We start from the raw sequence: 22,030 nt of genomic DNA on the forward strand, positions 1-22,030 counted from the left end.
TCGCACTGGCGGCCGCAAGAAGAGTGACAGGAAAGGGGCGTTTCTGGGTGTCAACTGACCATTTTCAGGGAGTGCTTAGAAAAACGCAGACGTGCTAGAGAAAACGCAGGCGTGGCTGGGCGAATGCTAGGCGGGTGTGTGACATCAAAAGCCAACCCTCCAAAATTAGAATCAAAGCACACGAAGAGTAAGTACAGGGCTGGACTTTTTTTTTTTACAAAATGTTTTTGCAAAGCAAAAATACACTACCCAGTGGGCGGCGACAATGCGTTTGCACTACTGCTAAATACTGCTAGCAAGCGAATAACTCGGAATGACCACCAAAGTGTGAGGATGGTGGCTGCTGCAGCTGGTAAGACCTGCAGCAACCACCAACATCATGTATATGAGGGATGTCTTGTTCAAAGACATCCTTCATTTTTGTGGTAGGAGGATCCAGTGTTGCCCCTATGGAGCCGGCGCCCCTAGGGCAGCTCCTAAAGCCGCCTATTGGTAGCACCGGCCCTGCATATTGAATATTTTAATGGTAGGATCCCCCATAACTGAGTTGCCCTAGGGTCTCCAAAAACCTTAATCTGGTCCTGACCACTCTACCTGATAATCCAGAAATTATTAGTGTGACTGATACCTACCTCCCAAATGTCCCAATTTCAGCGGGACAGTCCCATTATTCAGACACTATCTCGCTGTCCCACTCGTGTGCAGCAAGGGAGGCATTTGGTGGATCCTTTGATCACTCGCTGCCCTGCTCTGCAAAGCAGCAAGTGATCGCTGAATAGATGCCATGGACATGCGCACGGCATCTATTCAGTACATGGAGGTGAGCAGGGGGCTGCCCAGCTGCTCGGGGAGCTCTGGGCACGCCATCAGAATGCCAATAACGGGTCTGTGCCATGAGGCCATGCCAGGGCCGAAACTAGGGTTTCTGTCACCCGGGGCAAGACAGTCATTTGGCGCCCCCCTCCCAACACCTCCCTCCACCTCCCCATTATACAGAAATACATCCTCCCATACATGTACACACTATCAATAATACACAGGCCCTCATTCCGAGTTGTTCGCTCGCAAGGCGATTTTAGCAGAGTTACACACGCTAAGCCGCCGCCTACTGGGAGTGAACTTAGCTTCTTAAAATTGCGAACGATGTATTCGCAATATTGCGATTACAAACTACTTAGCAGTTTCAGAGTAGCTTCAGACTTACTCGGCATCTGCGATCAGTTCACTGCTTGTCGTTCCTGGTTTGACGTCATAAACACACCCAGCGGTCGCCCAAACACTCCTCCGTTTCTCCAGCCACTCCTGCGTTTTTTCCGGAAACGGTAGCGTTTTTATCCACACGCCCATAAAACGCCGTGTTTCCGCCCAGTAACACCCATTTCCTGTCAATCACACTACGATCGCCGGAGCGAAGAAAAAGCCGTGAGTAAAAAAACTATCTTCATAGCAAAATTACTTGGCGCAGTCGCAGTGCGAACATTGCGCATGCGTACTAAGCAGAAAAATGCTGCGATGCGAAGAAAAATACAGAGCGAACGACTCGGAATGAGGGCCACAGTACGGTACATATCTACACAGCCCCTGAATATACACATACTACCAAAATAAACATATATACGTGCCCCTGTATATACACATGCCCCAATATACTGTGATTAAATACACCCCTCCTATACATACAAATGAAGTACCCACCCCGGGTACTACAGCATACACACACAACACCGGGTTACACTGCACTGCTCCAGTACACACACACAGGGTTACACTGCACTGCTCCAACACATGCACACACACACACACAGGGTTACACTGCACTGATCCAACACACGTACACACAGGGTTACACTGCACTGCTCCAACACACATACACACAGGGTTACACTGCACTGCTCCAGCACACATACACACAGGGATACACTGCACTGCTCCAACACATGCACACACACACACACACACACAGGGTTACACTGCACTGCTCCAACACACATACATACAGGGTTACACTGCACTGCTCCAACACACAGGGTTACACTGAACTGCTCCAGCACACACACACACACACACACACACACACACACACGGTTACACTTCACTGTTCCAACACACATACACACAGGGTTACACTGAACTGCTCCAGCACACATACCCACAAGGTTACACTGAACTGCTCCAACACACATACACACAGGGTTACACTGCACTGCTCCAACACACATACACACAGGGTTACACTGCACTGCTCCAACACACAGGGTTACACTGCACTGCTCCAACACACATACACACTCACAGGGTTACACTGCACTGCTCCAACACACATACACACAGGGTTACACTGAACTGTTCAAGCACACATACACACAGGGTTACACTGCACTACTTCAACACACACACACACACACACACACACACACTCAGGGTTACACTGCACTGCTCACACACATGCACACACACACAGGGTTACACTGCACTGCTCCAACACACATACACACAGGGTTACACTGCACTGCTCCAACACACAGGGTTACACTGAACTGCTCCAGCACACACACACACACACACACGGTTACACTTCACTGTTCCAACACACATACACACAGGGTTACACTGAACTTCTCCAGCACACATACACACAAGGTTACACTGAACTGCTCCAACACACATACACACAGGGTTACACTGCACTGCTCCAACACACATACACACAGGGTTACACTGCACTGCTCCAACACACAGGGTTACACTGCACTGCTCCAACACACATACACACTCACAGGGTTACACTGCACTGCTCCAACACACATACACACAGGGTTACACTGCACTGCTCCAACACACAGGGTTACACTGCACTGCTCCAACACACATACACACTCACAGGGTTACACTGCACTGCTCCAACACACATACACACAGGGTTACACTGAACTGTTCAAGCACACATACACACAGGGTTACACTGCACTGCTTCAACACACACACACACACTCAGGGTTACACTGCACTGCTCACACACACTAGGTTAAAGTACACTGCACACACACATATTGTACATATATAGCTGCCCGCCTCTCCCTACCTACTTTTAGTGCTGATCTGCTGTGTCAGTCAGGGCCCCCTCCTCTCCATTTCTGAAGTGCGCTGTCACAGTGACAGTCACACACACAGCGCTGGCAGAAGCGACGGCTGTGTTTCCGGGAAGCAGCTGTAGCCTCTAGGGAAGCGTCTTGGCGCAGCGGAGCGCGACGGCGCCTCTTCAACCCTGCGCCGTCCTGCACTGGTCGTCCCCACTTACTGCCTCTCGCCGAAGCGTCCTGGAGCAGCGGAGCGGGACGGCGCATCATCAACCCTGCGCCGTCCTGCACTGGTCTTACTGCCTCGCGCCGGCGCCCTCTCCTTTTCCGCGCCCAGGTCGCGTGCCCCCCTAGCCCCCCCCTAGTTGCGGCTCTGGCCATGCCCCCATGGCCGAAGCCATACCCTCCCACCCAAGACCATGCCCCATTTACAGCTTGCGTGTGGCTATGCCACACAAGGATCCCTATTCTATGTGCTGAAAAGTTGGGAGGTACAGTATGCTGCTGTATTACATAAAGGTGTGGTACCCCAATAAGGTTGCTGAGTGGCATCACAGGGTCAGAGCTTTCTCGCTATCTCCATGTGATGTAATCAATTATCGCATTGCGGATTGGGGTGATTTTGTGATAAATCTGCCCTAAGGGAAAAATTAATGTAGAATAAAAACAAAATATAAAATACAGTTAAGTCATAAGCAAAAATAATATCATTGTCATATTCGTAAATACCTTCAATAGCTATATACAGGCATTGATTGAGATAGCAACTGGCAGAGATGAACTTAGCCCTGATTACCAGATACTACAGAACTGTATTTCTTTTCTTCTTAACTGCTATACACACCTGCCAAATTTACTCCTCTCCTCTTATTTTTATGGCATTGTTAAAGCAGTAGTTCGGCAGTCATATAATCAGTCTCAAGATGTTCAGCTACGTTAACTACTCTGCTGTGTGTACTGGTGCCAGCACAAACATTTGCATTGTAATATATAACAGCTATATTTATTTACCTTAGCTTCTGTATCCTCATTTGCATTGGTGACTTGTCATTTCCAGTGGCAGGGAAGCAGTATGCTCACAAAGGGATTCATAAACCGAGGGAAATGATCTTGCTAATACCAGGCATGTTCTGCATTGCAATGATTTGTGCTTGCTTTAACGTAGATCAGTGTTACCATTCTATTTAGAGAATATCACAGCACTAACACAGCTATCCCATCCTGCAGTACCAGCACATAGATTTCTCTGACGTCCTAGTGGATGCTGGGAACTCCGAAAGGACCATGGGGAACAGCGGCTCCGCAGGAGACTGGGCACAACTAAAGAAAGCTTTAGGTCACCTGGTGTGCACTGGCTCCTCCCACTATGACCCTCCTCCAAGCCTCAGTTAGATTTTGTGCCCGGCCGAGGTTGGATGCACACTAGGGGCTCTCCTGAGCTTCTAGAAAGAAAGTATAGAATTAGGTTTTTTATTTTCAGTGAGACCTGCTGGCAACAGGCTCACTGCAGCGAGGGACTAAGGGGAGAAGAAGCGAACCTGCCTGCTTGCAGCCAGCTTGGGCTTCTTAGGCTACTGGACACCATTAGCTCCAGAGGGATCGACCGCAGGCCCAGCCTTGGTGTTCGGTCCCGGAGCCGCGCCGCTGTCCCCCTTACAGAGCCAGAAGCAAGAAGAGGTCCGGAAAATCGGCGGCAGAAGACATCAGTCTTCACCAAGGTAGCGCACAGCACTGCAGCTGTGCGCCATTGCTCCTCATACACACTTCACACTCCGGTCACTGAGGGTGCAGGGCGCTTGGGGGGGGGGGCGCCCTGAGCAGCAATAAAAACACCTTGGCTGGCAAAAATACCACAATATATAGCCCCAGAGGCTATATATGTGGTAAATACCCCTGCCAGAATCCAGAAAAAAGCGGGAGAAAAGTCCGCGAAAAAGGGGCGGAGCTATCTCCCTCAGACACACTGGCGCCATTTTCTCTTCACAGTGCAGCTGGAAGAAAACTCCCCAGGCTCTCCCCTGTAGTTTCCAGGCTCAAAGGGTTAAAAAGAGAGGGGGGGGGGCACTAAATTTAGGCGCAATATTATATATACAAGCAGCTATTGGGGAAATTTCACTCAGTTATAGTGTTAATCCCCACATTATATAGCGCTCTGGTGTGTGCTGGCATACTCTCTCTCTGTCTCCCCAAAGGGCTTTGTGGGGTCCTGTCCTCAGTCAGAGCATTCCCTGTGTGTGTGCGGTGTGTCGGTACGGCTGTGTCGACATGTTTAATGAGGAGGCTTATATGGTGACGGAGCAGATGCCGATAAATGTGATGTCACCCCCTGTGGGGCCGACACCAGAGTGGATGGTTAGGTGAAAGGTATTAACCGACAGTGTCAACTCCTTACATAAAAGGGTGGATGACGTAACAGCTGTGGGACAGCAGGCTTCTCAGTCCGTGCCTGCCCAGGCGTCTCAAAGGCCATCAGGGGCTCAAAAACGCCCGCTCACTCAGATGGCAGACACAGATGTCGACACGGAGTCTGACTCCAGTGTCGACAAGGTTGAGACATATACACAATCCACTAGGAACATCCGTGACTTGATCCCGGCAATAAAAAATGTGTTACACATTTCTGACATTAACCCTCTAAAAATGGGTTTTTATGTTGGGGAGAAAAAGCAGGCAGTGTTTTGTTCCCCCATCAGATGAATGAATGAAGTGTGTGAAAAGCGTGGGTTCCCCCCGATAAGAAACTGGTAATTTCTAAAAAGTTACTGATGGCGTACCCTTTCCCGCCAGAGGACAAGTTACGCTGGGAGATATCCCCTAGGGTGGATAAGGCGCTCACACGGTTGTCAAAAAAGGTGGCACTGCCGTTTTAGGAACGGCCACTTTGAAGGTACCTGTTGATAAAAAGCAGGAGGCTATCCTGAAGTCTGTATTTACACACTCAGGTACTAGACTGAGACCTGCAGATCGTGCTGCTGCAGCGTGGTCGGTGACCCTGTCAAACATGAGAACATATTAAAGACGTCGTCTTATATATGAGGGATGCACAGAGGGATCTTTTGCCGGCTGGCATCCAAAATGAATGTAATGTCCATTCTGTCAGGAGGGTATTAGAGACCTGTCACTGGACAGGTGATGCTGACTTTAAAAGGCGCATAGAGATTCTGCCTTATAAGGGTGAGGAATTATTTGGGGATGGTCTCTGGGACCTCGTATCCACAGCAACAGCTGGGAAGAAATATTTTTACCTCAGGTTTCCTCACAGACTAAGAAAGCACTGTATTATCAGGTACAGTCCTTTCGGCTTCAGAAAAGCAAGCGGGTCAAAGGCGCTTCCTTTCTGTACAGAGACATGGGAAGAGGGAAAAAGCTGCACCAGTCAGCCTGTTCCCAGAATCAAAATTCTTCTCTCGCTTCCTCTGAGTCCACAGCATGACGCGGGGGCTCCACAGGTGTAGCCAGGTACGGTGGGGGGCCGTCTTAACAATTTCAGCGATCAGTGGGCTCGCTCACAGGTGGATCACTGTTTCATTCAAGTAGTATTTCAGGGGTACAAGCTGGAATTCGAGTTGTCTCCCCCCCGCCGTTTCCTCAAATATGCCTTGCCGACAACTCCCTCAGGCAGGGAGGCTGCGCTAGAGGCAATTTAATAAGCTGTATTCCCAGCAGGTAATACTCAAGGTGCCCCTACTTCAACAAGGACGGGGTTACTATTCCACACGGTTTGGGGTACCGAAACCGCATGGTTCGGTGTGACCCATTTTATATTTAAAATCCTTGAACACATACATAAAAAAATTAAAGTTCAAGATGGAATCGCTCAGGGCGGTTATTGCAAGCCTGGACGAGGGGGATTACATGGGATCCCGGGACATCAAGGATGCTTACCTGCATGTCCCCATTTACCATCCTCGCCAGTACCTCAGATTTGTGGTACAGGATTACCATTACCAAGTCCAGACACTGCCGTTTGGACTGTACATGGCACCGAGGGTGTTTACCAAGGTAATGGCCGAAATGATGATACTCCTTCGAAAAAAGGGAGTTTTAATTATCCCGTATTTGGACAATCTCCTTATAAGGGCGAGGTCCAAGGAGCAGTTGCTAGTCGGGGTAGCACTATTTTGGAAAGTGCTACAACAGCACGGTTGGATTCTAAACAGTCCAAAGTCACAGCTGGTTCCTACGACATGTCTACTGTTCCTGGGGATGGTTCTGGACACAGACCAGAAATAAGTGTTTCTCCCGGAGGAGAAAGCCAAGGAGCTGTCATCTCTAGTCAGAGACCTCCTGAAGCCAAAACAGGTATCGGTGCATCATTGCACGCGAGTCCTGGGAAAAATGGTAGCTTCCTATGAAGCAATCCCATTCGGCAGGTTCCATGCAAGAACTTTTCAGTGGGACCTGTTGGACAAGTGGTCCGGATCACATCTTCAGATGCATCGGCTGATAACCCTGTCTTCAAGGACCAGGGTATCTCTACTGTGGTGGCTGCAGAGTGCCCATCTTCAAGAGGGCCGCAGGTTCGGCATACAGGACTAGGTCCTAGTGACCATGGATGCCAGCCTTTGAGGCTGGGGGGCAGTCACACAGGGAAGAAACTTCCAGGGACTTTGGTCAAGTCAGGTGACTTCCCTACACATAAATATTCTGGAACTGAGGGCCATTTACAATGCCCTGAGTCAGGCAAGGCCTCTGCTTCAAAACCAGCCGGTACTGATCCAATCAGACAACATCACGGCAGTCGCCCATGTAAACCAACAGGGCGGCACAAGAAGCAGGATGGCGATGGCAGAAGCCACAAGGATTCTCCGATGGGCGGAAAATCATGTGTTAGCACTGTCAGCAGTGTTCATTCCCGGAGTGGACGACTGGGAAGCAGATCTTCTCAGCAGACACGACCTCCACCCGGGAGAGTGGGGACTTCATCCAGAAGTCTTCCAAAGGATTGTACACCATTGGGAAAGGCCACAGGTGGACATGATGGCGTCCCGCCTCAACAAAAAGCTATAAAAGATATTGCGCCAGGTCAAGGGACCCTCAGGCGATAGCTGTGGACGGAGTACCGAAACAACTTACTGACAGCGCCTAAATAAATAAATAAATAGATCTACCAAAGTGCAATCTCACCTGAGCGCTGCCGATAATTGGCACTGTGCGTGTGCCTATGGATACAGTGAGAAAAGGAAGGAAAAGATATCGGCTGCGCTTAAGGTGCTTTACAAATGGGTATAAATCATGGAGAGTTGACCACCTTCTAAATAAAATTGGTTTATTACGATATAAAATACATCAACAACAAATAAAATAAATCATATAAAGCGGGCGGAGTCTGGGCGCGGACCTCGTCTACTATGGCCGCTATATAGATGATCTTTTCTTTGTTTTTGATGGGGATATTAATTTAGCCTTAGATCTCACTGCATCCTTTAATGATAATCATTTCAATTTATCATTCACCAGCACGGCAGACAAATTTTCCATCTCATTCCTTGATGTCTCCCTCACTATAATAGATGGGGCCATTTCTACCAAGACCTTTAGAAAAGAGGTAGACAATTACAATTTTTTACATTTTGATAGTTCACATCATAAACCATGGATTAGAAATATCCCCTACGGTCAATTGCGACGTCTTAGACGCAATTGCAGTGAATACCACAACTACACCACTCAGGCTGATGAACTATCATCCTCCCTTAAGAATAAGGGTTATCCTTCTAAATTAATCCAGTCAGCTCGTGCATGAGTAGATCAGCTGGATAGGAAAGATCTTCTAGAATATAAACCAAGGAATCAAAAATTTGAGCAAGATCAACCACACTTTTTTTCTAAGTATAACAGTTCTTCTTGTCAAATAAGAAAAATTATTTCTAACAATTTTTCCATTTTACTCACTGATCCCATTCTCAGAACAGAAATTGGAGAAAAACCGTCAGTTATTTTTAAACGTTCCAATAATTTACAACAGCATCTTTCGCCAAGTTTTTTTGTTGATAGAAGAACCCAAATACAGTCAGATAGTTCATTGGATTCTTCACGATGGCTGACTAAAACAAAAGGCTGCTTTAAGTGTGGTGCGAACAAATGTTTAACTTGCTCATATATAAAGAACAAGATTAAAATTTTCACATCATCAGACAATACACAATTTACTATTGGTTCATTTATCAATTGTAACAGTGTATTTGTCATATATATCCTAGTCTGTAGCTGTAAACTGATCTATGTGGGACGTACTACACGTAAATTGAAAATCCGATTCTTAGAACATAGGCGCAATATTCAAAAGGGATACTCTCTGCACAGTGTATCCCGACACTTTGCAGAATTTCATGAAAAGAACCCACAGGATGTTCATATCATAGGCATTGAAACCATTCCATCAACCCCTAGGGGAGGTGATAGATATAGGAAACTGTGTCAAAGAGAAAACTACTGGATTCATCAGTTGAAAACCCTCGTTCCCGAGGGACTTAACGAAACAATTGAATTCGATCCCTAATACTATACCTTCCTTTTCTCACTGATAGCTGTGGACGCTCTGGTAACACCGTGGGTGTACCAGTCGGTTTATGTGTTCCCCCCTCTGCCTCTCATACCAAAGGTACTGAGAATAATAGGAAGGCGAGGAGTAAGAACGATACTCGTGGTTCCGGATTGGCCAAGAAGAGCTTGGTACCCAGAACTTCAAGAAATTATATCAGAGGACCCATGGCCTCTGCCGCTCAGACAGGACCTGCGGCAGCAGGGGCCCTGTCTGTTCCAAGACTTACCGCGGCTACGTTTTGACGGCATGGCGGTTGAACGCCGGATCCTAAAGGAAAAGGGCATTCCGGAGGAAGTCATTCCTACGCTGATTCAAGCCAGGAAAGATGTAACTGCAAAACATTATCACCGCATATGGCGGAAATATGTTGCTTGGTGTGAGGCCAAAAAAGGCCCCAACAGAGGAATTTCAACTAGGTCGAATTCTGCATTCCTACAAGCAGGAGTGTCTATGGGCCTAAAATTAAGCTCCATTAAGATACAGATCTCGGCTCTGTCGATTTTCTTCCAGAAAGAACTAGCTTCAGTACCTGAAGTTCAGACATTGTAAAAGGAGTGCTGCATATTCAGCCCCCGGTTGTGCCTCCAGTGGCACCTTGGGTTCTCAACGTGGTGTTGAGTTTCTTAAAATCACATTGGTGTGAGCCACTAAAAACCGTGGATCTAAAATATCTCACGCGGAAAGTGGTCATGTTATTGGCCTTGGCTTCGGCCAGGCGTGTATCAGAATTGGCGGCTTTGTCATATAAAAGTCCTTATCTGATTTTCCATATGGATAGGGCAGAATTGAGGACTCGTCCCCAGTTTCTCCCTAAGGTGGTATCAGCTTTTCACTTGAACCAACCTATTGTAGTGCCTGCGGCTACCAGGGACTTGGAGGATTCCAAGTTGCTGGACGTAGTCAGGGCCTTGAAAAATTATGTTTCCAGGACGGCTAGAGTCAGGAGAACTGACTCGCTGTTTATCCTGTATGCACCCAACAAACTGGGTGCTCCTGCTTCTAAGCAGACTATTGCTCGCTGGATTTGTAGCACAATTCAGCTGGCGCATTCTGCGGCTGGACTACCGCAGCCAAAATTTGTAAAAGCCCATTCCACAAGGAAGGTGGGCGCATCTTGGGCAGCTGCCCGAGGGGTCTCGGCTTTCCAACTTTGCCGAGCTGCAACTTGGTCAGGGGCAAACACGTTTGCAAAATTCTACAAAATTGATACCCTGGCTGAGGAGGACCTGGAGTTCTCTCATTCGGTGCTGCAGAGTCATCCGCACTCTCCCGCCCATTTGGGAGCTTTGGTATAATCCCCATGGTCCTTTCAGAGTTCCCAGCATCCACTAGGACGTCAGAGAAAATAAGATTTTACTCACCGGTAAATCTATTTCTCGTAGTCCGTAGTGGATGCTGGGCGCCCATCCCAAGTGCGGATTGTCTGCAATACTTGTACATAGTTATTGTTAACTAAAGGGTTATTGTTGAGCCATCTGTTGAGAGGCTCAGTTGTATTTCATACTGTTAACTGGGTATAGTATCACGAGTTATACGGTGTGATTGGTGTGGCTGGTATGAGTCTTACCCGGGATTCAAAATCCTTCCTTAATATGTCAGCTCGTCCGGGCACAGTGTCCTAACTGAGGCTTGGAGGAGGGTCATAGTGGGAGGAGCCAGTGCACACCAGGTGACCTAAAGCTTTCTTTAGTTGTGCGCAGTCTCCTGCGGAGCCGCTGTTCCCCATGGTCCTTTCGGAGTTCCCAGCATCCACTACGGACTACGAGAAATAGATTTACCGGTGAGTAAAATCTTATTATTTTTACCCCAGACATAGATGCCAAAAATGGTGACCCTGCTTCCACATGATGTTCCTGCATTGTGGCCATGGTCGGGGGCCACCATTTTCCTAACCATATTGGAGTGGGCATTGAATACGTAACAAGGAGTTGGCAAGCAGTGCTGCCGCCCAGGGCACATGGCCAAGGGGGCTACACCATCGCTCTACCATGGCATATGTCTTTTGGCTTGCAGTTTGCCTGATATGGTGCCCCGCAGCCTGTAGAGCTGTCATAGGTCTGCTCAGCTTCTTACTGATCCCAGCAGCCCCGCCCCATCGCAGTATCACATTGTCGAGTCAGGGAGATTGACACGTGGTGGATTTTCCCCCCTGCTACAGTCCTGGTAGAATATGCAATGTACACTGGGAGATAAACTGTATGATCAGCTCTGTATCTGTGCCAGATTGTCCTTAATCATTATGACCATTTTCACATGTGTACAGTTCTGTATACTGCATTGCTAAATATGTGACCATCATACATGTCTCCAGGCTACAAGGCATATAGGGCCTGATTCAGATCTGATTGCAGCAGCAAATTTGTTAGCTAATGGGAAAAACCATGTGGGTCATTCCGAGTTGATCGCATGCTGCAACTTTTTGCAGCCCGTGCGATCAGATAGTCGCCTCCTATGGGGGAGTGTATTTTAGCTGTGCAAGTGTGCGAATGCTTGTGCAGGGGAGCTGTACAAAAACATTTTGTGCAGTTTCTGAGTAGCTCTGAACTTACTCAGCCATTGCGATCACTTCAGCTTGTCAGGTCCCGTAATTGACATCAGACATCCGCCATGAAAACGCCTGGACACGCCTGCGTTTTTCTCTCCACTCCCAGAAAACGGTCAGTTGCCACCCCGGAACGCCTTCCTACTGTCAGTCACCTTGCGATTGCCGCTGCGGTCGAAATCTTCGTAAGAACATTCCCTGCCTGGCATTCCTCGTCGCCAGGCAGCGACGTGCCTGCGCATTGTGGTCGTAGCACATTCCGGACCCGATCGCACGGCTGCAAAAAACTGTAGTGCAGGTTCGGCAGATATAACGTGCAGAGAGAGTTAGATTTGGGTGGGTTATATTGTTTCTGTGCAGGGTAAATACTGGCTGCTTTATTTTTACACTGCAGCTTAGATTTCAGTTTGAACACACCCCACCCAAATCTAACTCTCTCTGCATGTTATATCTGCCCCACCCCCTGCAGAGCACCTGGTTTTGCCCCTTAGCTAACAAATTTTCTTCTGCGATCAGATCTGAATGTAGGCCCATTCTCTCCTCAACTGTTATGCACACCAGTGCCAGCAGGAAAGTACTGGTGTCAGAACTGTTATGCACTCCAGTGTCTGCAGGAATGTACTGGTGTTTGAACTGTTATGCAAAACAGATGGACTCACAGACAAACTGGGGGATATGACATAACGTACACAGAAGGTGATAGGGTAACAAAATACACACAAAGTGAACAGAGAAGCCCAGAGGCTAAGGAACTGGGTATCTCGCTTGTATTAGAACTGCTAAGATGGAAAAAGCAAGATGTTGTGTTTTAATACGTAGAGTAACCGAAATGCTGTTGCTAAGGGCAACAGCAAAACCCTAAAGGGTTACCAACGGGTGTGGCAGTAAACTCCTTGGTCAGAGATGGAATGATAGACACAAGGAGAATCTCCACAATCCAAATTCTCACTTGCAGTGCACAGGTTTTAGCTTACTGCCACTAAACTGACCCCTGACACCTAGCACAGTGAGACAGGATTAGACAGGCAAGTCTTAGAATACAGCCGCAAACTTGCTAAGTTCACAGAGTAGTAACAGAACCCCAGCAAGCTAAACGACTGACTCCAGTCTTACTGCTAGGTCTGGATTGGCACAGTGTAATACCAAATTCCCAGGCCTATTTGCAGTAAGCAACAAACAAATACAAAGCTACACAGTACTGGCTAACGTTCATGAACTGACTAACCAACAAAGATTCAGCAGCATCTGCTTACCCTGAAAAGAGGCCTTATAAAGCAGGTGCTGTCCACGCCCCACTCAGACCTCACAGACTGTGAGCACAAAAACCAGCACCGGATCCCCTGCCGTGCACAGAGCCTATAACCACTGCACAGCAAAAGACCCGAACCGGAGTATCAGCTGCGCTCAGGTTACTCCACTAGCACTTGTCTCCCGGTTGCCATGACGACGTGGCAGCACAGGGCAGGAGACCCTAACAGTACCCCCCCTCTGACGAGGGGTCAAAGAACCCCTACCACCGGGTTTATCGGGGAACTGCGAGAAGAAAGAGCGTATCAGTCTGGGGGCATGAAGATCACAACTGCGCACCCACGACCGCTCCTCCGGGCCATACCCCTTCCAGTGCACCAAAAATGACAGCCGACCCCGAACCACCTTGGAGTCAAGAATCCTTTCAACAACAAACTCCCTCTGGCCACGTATCAGAAGAGGGGAAGGTCTTCCACTGGTAGAAGGATTACTAATCGCCCGTTTTAAAAGGGAACAATGAAATGTTTTATTGATACCCAAAGAACGGGGCAGATCTAACTGAAATGCCACCGGATTGATAACCCTGGTGATCTTATAAGGGCCGATGAACCGGGGCCCTAACTTATGAGATGGCTGTCTCAACTTCAAATTCTTGGTAGACAACCAGACGAAGTCTCCTAATTTGAAGCTGCAGGGTCTTTTCCGCTTATCAAAAACCCTTTTGGTCACTAATGACACAGACACAAGGGCTTTCTTCACTTTCCGCCAAATACCTCTAAGGACCGAAACCACAGAGGAACCACCAGGCGTGGAGTCCACGGGGTCAAAAGAATTGGCCTTAGGATGATGCCCATACACACAAAGGAAGGGAGAGATCCCTGTAGCAGAGTGAGCCGCGTTGTTATAGGCAAACTCCGCCATGGACAGATGAGCAACCCAGTCAGTCTGACACTTGGAGACATAACACCTGAGGAACTGCTCCAAGGACTGGTTCACCCTTTCAGTCTGCCCATTAGACTGCGGATGGTAGCCTGACGACAAGCTGACAGAAATCTGGAGATCGGAACAAAATGCCCTCCAGAATTTGGCCACAAACTGGGATCCGCGGTCAGAGACCACATCAAGTGGCAACCCGTGGAGACGCACAACATGCAGCATAAATAATTCAGACAGGCGTCTGGCTGATGGCAGCCCAACCAGTGGAACGAAGTGCGCCATCTTCGAAAACCTGTCAACGACAACCCAGATGGCTGTCATCCCCGAGGATTTGGGCAAGTCCACCACAAAATCCATTGAAATGTGGGTCCATGGCTTAGATGGGATAGAGAGTGGATGTAATGGGCCAACAGGAACCCCTCTAGGAGTCTTATTTCGGGCACAGATGTCACATGCCCGAACCCACTGATCCACATCCTTAGCCACCGAGGGCCACCACACCGCCCTAGATAGCAACTCCCGAGTTCTGGCAATACCCGGGTGACCTGCCGACTTCTTGGCATGGAATTCCAGGAACACTCGCTGTCTTAACCTAGGAGGCACAAACAAAAGACCTACCGGAAGGTCTGGAGGAGCCTGCTCCTGTGCTCTAAGGACTAATGATAAGAGGTCCTGGGTAATGCCCACTTTAATACATGATGGGGAAACAATGGGCAACGGCTCCTCGGTGGTCTCCTGGATTGGAGCAAAACTCCGCGAGAGCGCATCAGCCTTGATGTTTTTTGACCCAGGGCGATATGTTATCAAAAAATTAAAGCGAGCAAAAAACAAAGCCCATCGTGCCTGCCTGGCATTGAGACGCTTCGCTGACTCTAAATATGCCAGATTCTTATGGTCAGTGAGAATTGAGACCACAAACTTAGCCCCCTCAAGCCAGTGTCTCCACTCCTCGAGTGCATCCTTAATAGCCAACAATTCCCGGTTACCCACGTCATAATTCATCTCGGCAGGCGAAAATTTACGGGAAAAGTAAGCACAGGGATGAAGGCGATTATCAGACACTCCCATCTGAGAAAGCACTGCCCCAATACCCATCTCAGAGGCATCCACCTCCACCACAAAAGGACGCTCTGGATCTGGGTGTCGCAGCACCTTGGCCGAAACAAATGCCCTTTTGAGACGGGCAAAAGCCGCTTTAGCCTCACAAGACCAGTGAGCAACATCCGCCCCTTTCTTAGTGAGTGCCACCAAGGGCGCCACTATAGACGAAAATCAAGCGATAAATCGTCTATAAAAATTCGCAAAGCCCAGGAAACGCTGAAGCGCCTTCAAACTAGTGGGCTGCACCCAATCCAGGACTGCCTGTACCTTGGAACCCTCCATTTGGAAACCTTCTGGGGAGATAATATATCCTAGAAATGCGATTTGCTGAACTTCAAATTCGCACTTCTCCAGCTTTGCCCCAAGCCGGTGGTCTCTGAGTTTCTGGAGGACTAAGCGTACATGCTTCCGATGTTCCTCCAGGGAATGGGAGAAGATTAGGATGTCATCTAAGTATACAACTAAGAATCTATCCAAATATTCCCTGAGCACATCATTCATGAAATCCTGGAAGACTGCCGGGGCATTACAGAGCCCAAAAGGCATCACCAAATATTCATAATGCCCTGAGTGGGTATTAAAGGCAGTCTTCCATTCATCCCCCTCTCTTATTCGTATTAGATTGTACGCACCGCGTAGGTCAATCTTAGAAAAAATGGTGGCAGTACGAAGCTGGTCAAACAAGACCGAAATGAGAGGCAGTGGGTATGAGTTTTTAATCGTGATACGGTTCAATTCCCTGAAGTCGATGCAGGGTCGCAACGAACCGTCCTTTTTACCCACGAAGAAGAACCCCGACCCAACTGGAGACTGTGAAGGTCTGATAAATCCCTTAGTCAAGTTCTCCTGAATGTACTCTGCCATAGCCTGAGTCTCAGGACGTGACAGGGAGTACAACCTGCTCTTGGGAAGCTTAGCATTTGGCAACAAATCAATGGCACAGTCATAGGGGCGATGGGGAGGTAGTACCTCTGCAACTTTTTTGGAGAACACGTCCGCAAAATCTGCATAACACCCTGGCAATCCTGGCAAACTTAGCTGCGAGAGCCTGACTGGAAGGCTCAAGCAACTCCTGAAACAATCAGTACCCCAACTAAGAATCTCCCCAGAGACCCAGTCAAATTGAGGATTGTGGGCCCTTAACCAGGGTAACCCCAACACCAATGGGGCAAAAGTACAGACAGTCACATAAAAGGACAATTTTTCAGAGTGTGTGGCTCCAATAAACAAAGAAATCTGGCTAGTGCAAGAGGTAATTTTACCTTGGGATAATGGTTCCCCGTTTAACCCACAAATCTCAATTTCCGATGCCAAGGGTACTAAGGGAACAGAGTGTTTCAGGGCGAATTGGCGGTCCATAAAAACCCCGTCGGCCCCACTGTCCACAAAGGCCTCAGTCTTGACAGTTTGACCGAGGATCTTCAAGGTCACCGGAATGATAAAAGTCTTCTTGGGAAATTCTGACTTCTGGCCTGACAGGATATTTCCCATCACCCTCAGGCCCTGAAGTTTTCCGGCTTTTCTGGGCATGATACTACCACATGACCTTTATTCCCACAGTACAAACACAACCCCTGCTGTCTCCTCCGCGTCTTCTCACGCGAGGAGAGGCGGGTAGCCCCAATCTGCATAGGCTCCTCAGAAAATTCCTCAGAGTCTGAGGTTCCCTTGGGAAGGAAGGAAATCTCAGTCTCCCTTTCAAGCCTACGCTCTCTCAGCCGTCTATCCACCCGGATGGATAACTGCATGAGCTGATCCAAGCTATCAGGCAAGGGATATTGTACCAGTTGGTCCTTTATCTGGTTAGAAAGACCTCTTCGGTACTGGTGTCTCAGGGCTGGGTCATTCCACTGGGTATCATGGGCCAACCTCCGAAACTCCGTACAGTAAACCTCAACTGGCCTGCGCCCTTGCTTAAGGATCGAAATCTGAGCCTCGGCTGAGGCCGTCTTGTCAGGGTCATCATACAACATGCCCAGTGCCGTAAAAAAAGCATCAACACTTTTAAGCGACGGACAGTCAGGCTGCAACCCATATGCCCAGACCTGTGGGTCTCCTTGTAGCAAGGAAATCACTATGCCCACCCGCTGAATCTCCGACCCAGAAGACTGAGGCCTAAGCCGGAAGTATAGCTTGCAGCTCTCCTTGAAACAAAAGAACTGCGAGCGATCTCCAGAAAAACGATCCGGGAGATTTACTTTCGGCTCCTTAACCCCTGCAGGTGCTGCTGCTGCGGGAGCTCCGCCAGCAGCCTGGGAGGTGTGCATTTTAATGGACAAATCATTAAATTGTCGAGTCAGGACCTGCACCTGATCGACCACCTGTTGCAACGTATTTTGAGGGGTATGCTCCATATTCCCACAAAATTTCAACAGGAGTATTAGGCTGCTGAATATGTTATGCACACCAGTGCCAGCAGGAAAGTACTGGTGTCAGAACTGTTATGCACTCCAGTGTCTGCAGGAATGTACTGGTGTTTGAACTGTTATGCAAAACAGATGGACTCACAGACAAACTGGGGGATATGACATAACGTACACAGAAGGTGATTGGGTAACAAAATACACACAAAGTGAACAGAGAAGCCCAGAGGCTAAGGAACTGGGTATCTCCCTTGTATTAGAACTGCTAAGATGGAAAAAGCAAGATGTTGTGTTTTAATACGTAGAGTACCCGAAATGCTGTTGCTAAGGGCAACAGCAAAACCCTAAAGGGTTACCAACGGGTGTGGCAGTAAACTCCTTGGTCAGAGATGGAATGATAGACACAAGGAGAATCTCCACAATCCAAATTCTCACTTGCAGTGCACAGGTTTTAGCTTACTGCCACTAAACTGACCCCTGACACCTAGCACAGTGAGACAGGATTAGACAGGCAAGTCTTAGAATACAGCCGCAAACTTGCTAAGTTCACAGAGTAGTAACAGAACCCCAGCAAGCTAAACGACTGACTCCAGTCTTACTGCTAGGTCTGGATTGGCACAGTGTAATACCAAATTCCCAGGCCTATTTGCAGTAAGCAACAAACAAATACAAAGCTACACAGTACTGGCTAACGTTCATGAACTGACTAACCAACAAAGATTCAGCAGCATCTGCTTACCCTGAAAAGAGGCCTTATAAAGCAGGTGCTGTCCACGCCCCACTCAGACCTCACAGACTGTGAGCACAAAAACCAGCACCGGATCCCCTGCCGTGCACAGAGCCTATAACCACTGCACAGCAAAAGACCCGAACCGGAGTATCAGCTGCGCTCAGGTTACTCCACTAGCACTTGTCTCCCGGTTGCCATGACGACGTGGCAGCACAGGGCAGGAGACCCTAACATCAACATCTTGCTTAATTATCTAAAGTCCAATTAAATTCAGTCTGTGGGGTTTCTATGAAGCATCATGTTTACAGTATGCCCCATATTTAAAAGGGCAATGCTTTTGCTGGCTTGCTAGTTAAAGCATTGCCCTTTTAAATATTAGGCACAAACACGTTTAGATGCTCCAGGTTTTCAAACCCGACTACATAAATAAACCATACTTGCCTACCTGACCCTCTCCATGAGGGAGAAACTGCTCTGTTCCTGGACTTTCCTGGTAATGTATGATTGCCATCACCTGTGGTGAGCTAGTTAATTGATAAGAAAGGTGTTTCACCACAGGTGATGGCAATCATACATTACCAGGAAAGTCCAGGAACAGAGCATTTTCTCCCTCATGGAGAGGGTCAGGTAGGCAAGTATGAAATAAACCCCTTAGTCTGCTGTGTGGGTTGTGGCAGATGTGGCTGCTGTAGGATGCCAAGGTAATGTTTGCTCCAACATACCTTGTGCCACCCAGGCTAAGCAGAGCAGTATGACCTCTGTCAGTGTCATCTCCTGTGACCTCGGGAGTTATTTCACTAGTGCCATGAGACCAAACGTTATAATCTATCACTGCACATGGAAGTGTAAAACTGAAGATATGTGAAAGTAATAAAAAATCAAATTACCCTGGTTAACCATTAGCAAATTTTATGTCAGATCAGAAGAAGGAAATTGCTCCACATAAGATTAAATCATGAATAAGGTGAATGAGCTATGGATGCAATAGGTTTCATTTTGATCCAAACTGTTCTGTATACTAATAATTCGTCAGAGTCACATTTCCAGGAAACATGCTATGAATAAAATGGCAGGCTTTTGCCATGGATTAGCTATTTTCTTACATAATATGGACAGGCATTCTTACAATATGATACATATATTTGTTTTATGAGGTTGTTTTCAATTACAAACATGATCTTCCCCTTAACGTGCAATTGACATAGATTTATAATTAATTATGTTTCAGTCATCAATCCAATTTCCAAGAAGTAATGTTCATTTGATTGGTTACAGCCTTGGAGCTCATGTTTCAGGGTTTGCTGGCAGTTATATTAACGGATCAGACAAGATTGGGAGAATTACAGGTAATTTCTAAATATTTACAGCCATACTATAACACAAGATATTGCTTTCTTTTAATGATTAATTCTACTCGCAATCAAACGTCTTCCATTATTTGATAAACAGTATATTCTGCAGTGATCTTGTTTCACACAAAGCCTAATACTTGCAGGCAATGCCAAATACATATTCTGTTCTGCAGAATAAATACATGCAAAGAAGCAAAATTAAATACAATTTATGTAGCTCATATTGAGGAAACAAACTCAGGCTGTTAAACATTAGCTAGTTAAAACATGTTATCTTCCCCTAACTGTTCTTTACTCTGTAACGGGCATATTTATCAATATTATTTTTACTACACCTTTTCACATTATTTTAGTTTCACTGAAATGTATTAAAGGGCTTTTTAAACAGTGTTCGTGAAAAACTACTCCAAGCCCTTTAATGCACAATATTTTTTTTTAGTTAACAGATCACATTTACAATACTGTACTTGTAAAGGGAATTGAGATATGCTCAGATTTACTAAAAATAAATAGCGAAAAAATAGTGAAAAAAATCTTGAGATAGCGTTATGCACGGTTCCCAGCTTCATTCTCTGCTCTGACAGGCAGATCAGAGTCAGGAACCGGCGCCTGTGATCAGCCATGTGTGTCTAATAAAACCAAAGGCTGATCACAGTAAATACGTTTTTTTCTCTCTAAAGTAACTTACAGGCCCCTGGTGCAGTGATCGGTGACCCAATGAGATCCTCCGTGACTCTGGTTATCTGATCGCCAGCTTCCTGTTCTTTGACTGGTGGTCATTCTGTTGTAAACAAGGCACCTCAGTTTAAAGCAGACATCAGATGACATGGCCACAGTGTTGGAAGCAGGCAATCAGATGACTAGAGTTATGGAGGAGCTGACTGTGGGTCACCAATCACCGGATCAGTGAAAAGGGGATGTAGGGAGTAGCAGTGTCGGCAGCAGCAGTGTATATGCAATACATTCTCAGGGTATTTTGGGTGAAAAATACCACAAGAAGTGTGTAGAGAGGACTTGGAGGGACATAGCTTTCTCGCAAGCTCTGTCCCTACATGCAATAATTGATACATCCCTGCAATGTTTCAATTATCACATTGCTGGTTTGGGTGATTTTATCACATCCTATCCTTAGAACTGGTCAAAGTAATAAAAATATATTAAAATAAACATATATTTAAAGCTATTCTACTCACTAAAAGTAGATTCTGTATTGATGCAAACTGTAGAGTTTCGACTTTGCAAGCAAGAGTACCTGGTCTATATTCTCCTCAGATACAGTTCCTCAGATAATGACTATAGTCTGTATTATTATTCACAAGTTATGGTATTCTCCTTCTTGTAAGACACAGTTCGGATCCTATGCTTCCTGCCCACATCATACAGGATTCCTCCTGATATACAGACTCCACTGCCTGTCCTCCCTCAGAAAATAGCCAGCTTCCTATCCTTATCATGGCATAATCCCTATTCTCCTCAGAAGCAGTACCCGGACCATGTGCCTGACTCAGCGGCTGGGTTGGGGATGGCCCTGGGGTAGATACCTGGCCATGCTGTTACTAAAACTCAGGGGGTGTTGCCTCAGCTCTGCCTGTCTCTCACGCTGTGAGCATTCAGTTCTCCTCACTTTCCATGGTAGAGGTGCAGTGGTGTAGTGGTGGATTGAAGACTCCAAACAGTGGTCTGTTCAGAGGGTCAAAATGGAGCAGATTGAGGGCCACATTGGGCCCGCGGGCCTTTGCTTGGAAGCCCTCGGTGTAGCATGTTTGTAGTAAATGCTAAAATCACATTACTATATTTGTATGTAATACAGTATAATGAAATGTAGCGTTACTACAGTATATACACAAGAAAATAGTGTTGCAACAGTTATTAATAAAAATCAATATAAAATGTAATTTAATAGAAATACCATCCACATCTGTTGTTTACCCATTAATAATCAAATAGCAATCTTCTTTCCTGCAACAGTCAAATGGAAATGTCAATTAAGTAGCACACATAGATGGCTGCGACTTCATATAGTATAATGAATTAGGTACCATCTGGTAGTGTGGTCAGCGCACAACTAGAAGCGGCTAGATAGTGACGCTGGTAGTGATCAGAAGCACTGCATACTGCCACTCCAGTAAGTATC

The 22,030-nt window shown here is 47.1% G+C and overlaps 1 protein-coding gene across 1 annotated transcript in view; it reads left to right on the forward strand.

The window, feature by feature from the left end:
- LIPC (lipase C, hepatic type) overlaps nucleotides 1–22,030 on the forward strand; it is a 305,507-nt gene that overhangs the window by 204,192 nt on the left and 79,285 nt on the right. The window contains exon 6 of the mRNA XM_063926172.1: nucleotides 19,773–19,890. Coding sequence (XP_063782242.1) covers nucleotides 19,773–19,890 — 118 coding nt within the window. The remainder of the gene's footprint in view (nucleotides 1–19,772; nucleotides 19,891–22,030) is intronic.

The sequence above is a fragment of the Pseudophryne corroboree genome, chromosome 6 (assembly GCF_028390025.1).
Source record: "Pseudophryne corroboree isolate aPseCor3 chromosome 6, aPseCor3.hap2, whole genome shotgun sequence".
NCBI lineage: Eukaryota > Metazoa > Chordata > Amphibia > Anura > Myobatrachidae > Pseudophryne > Pseudophryne corroboree.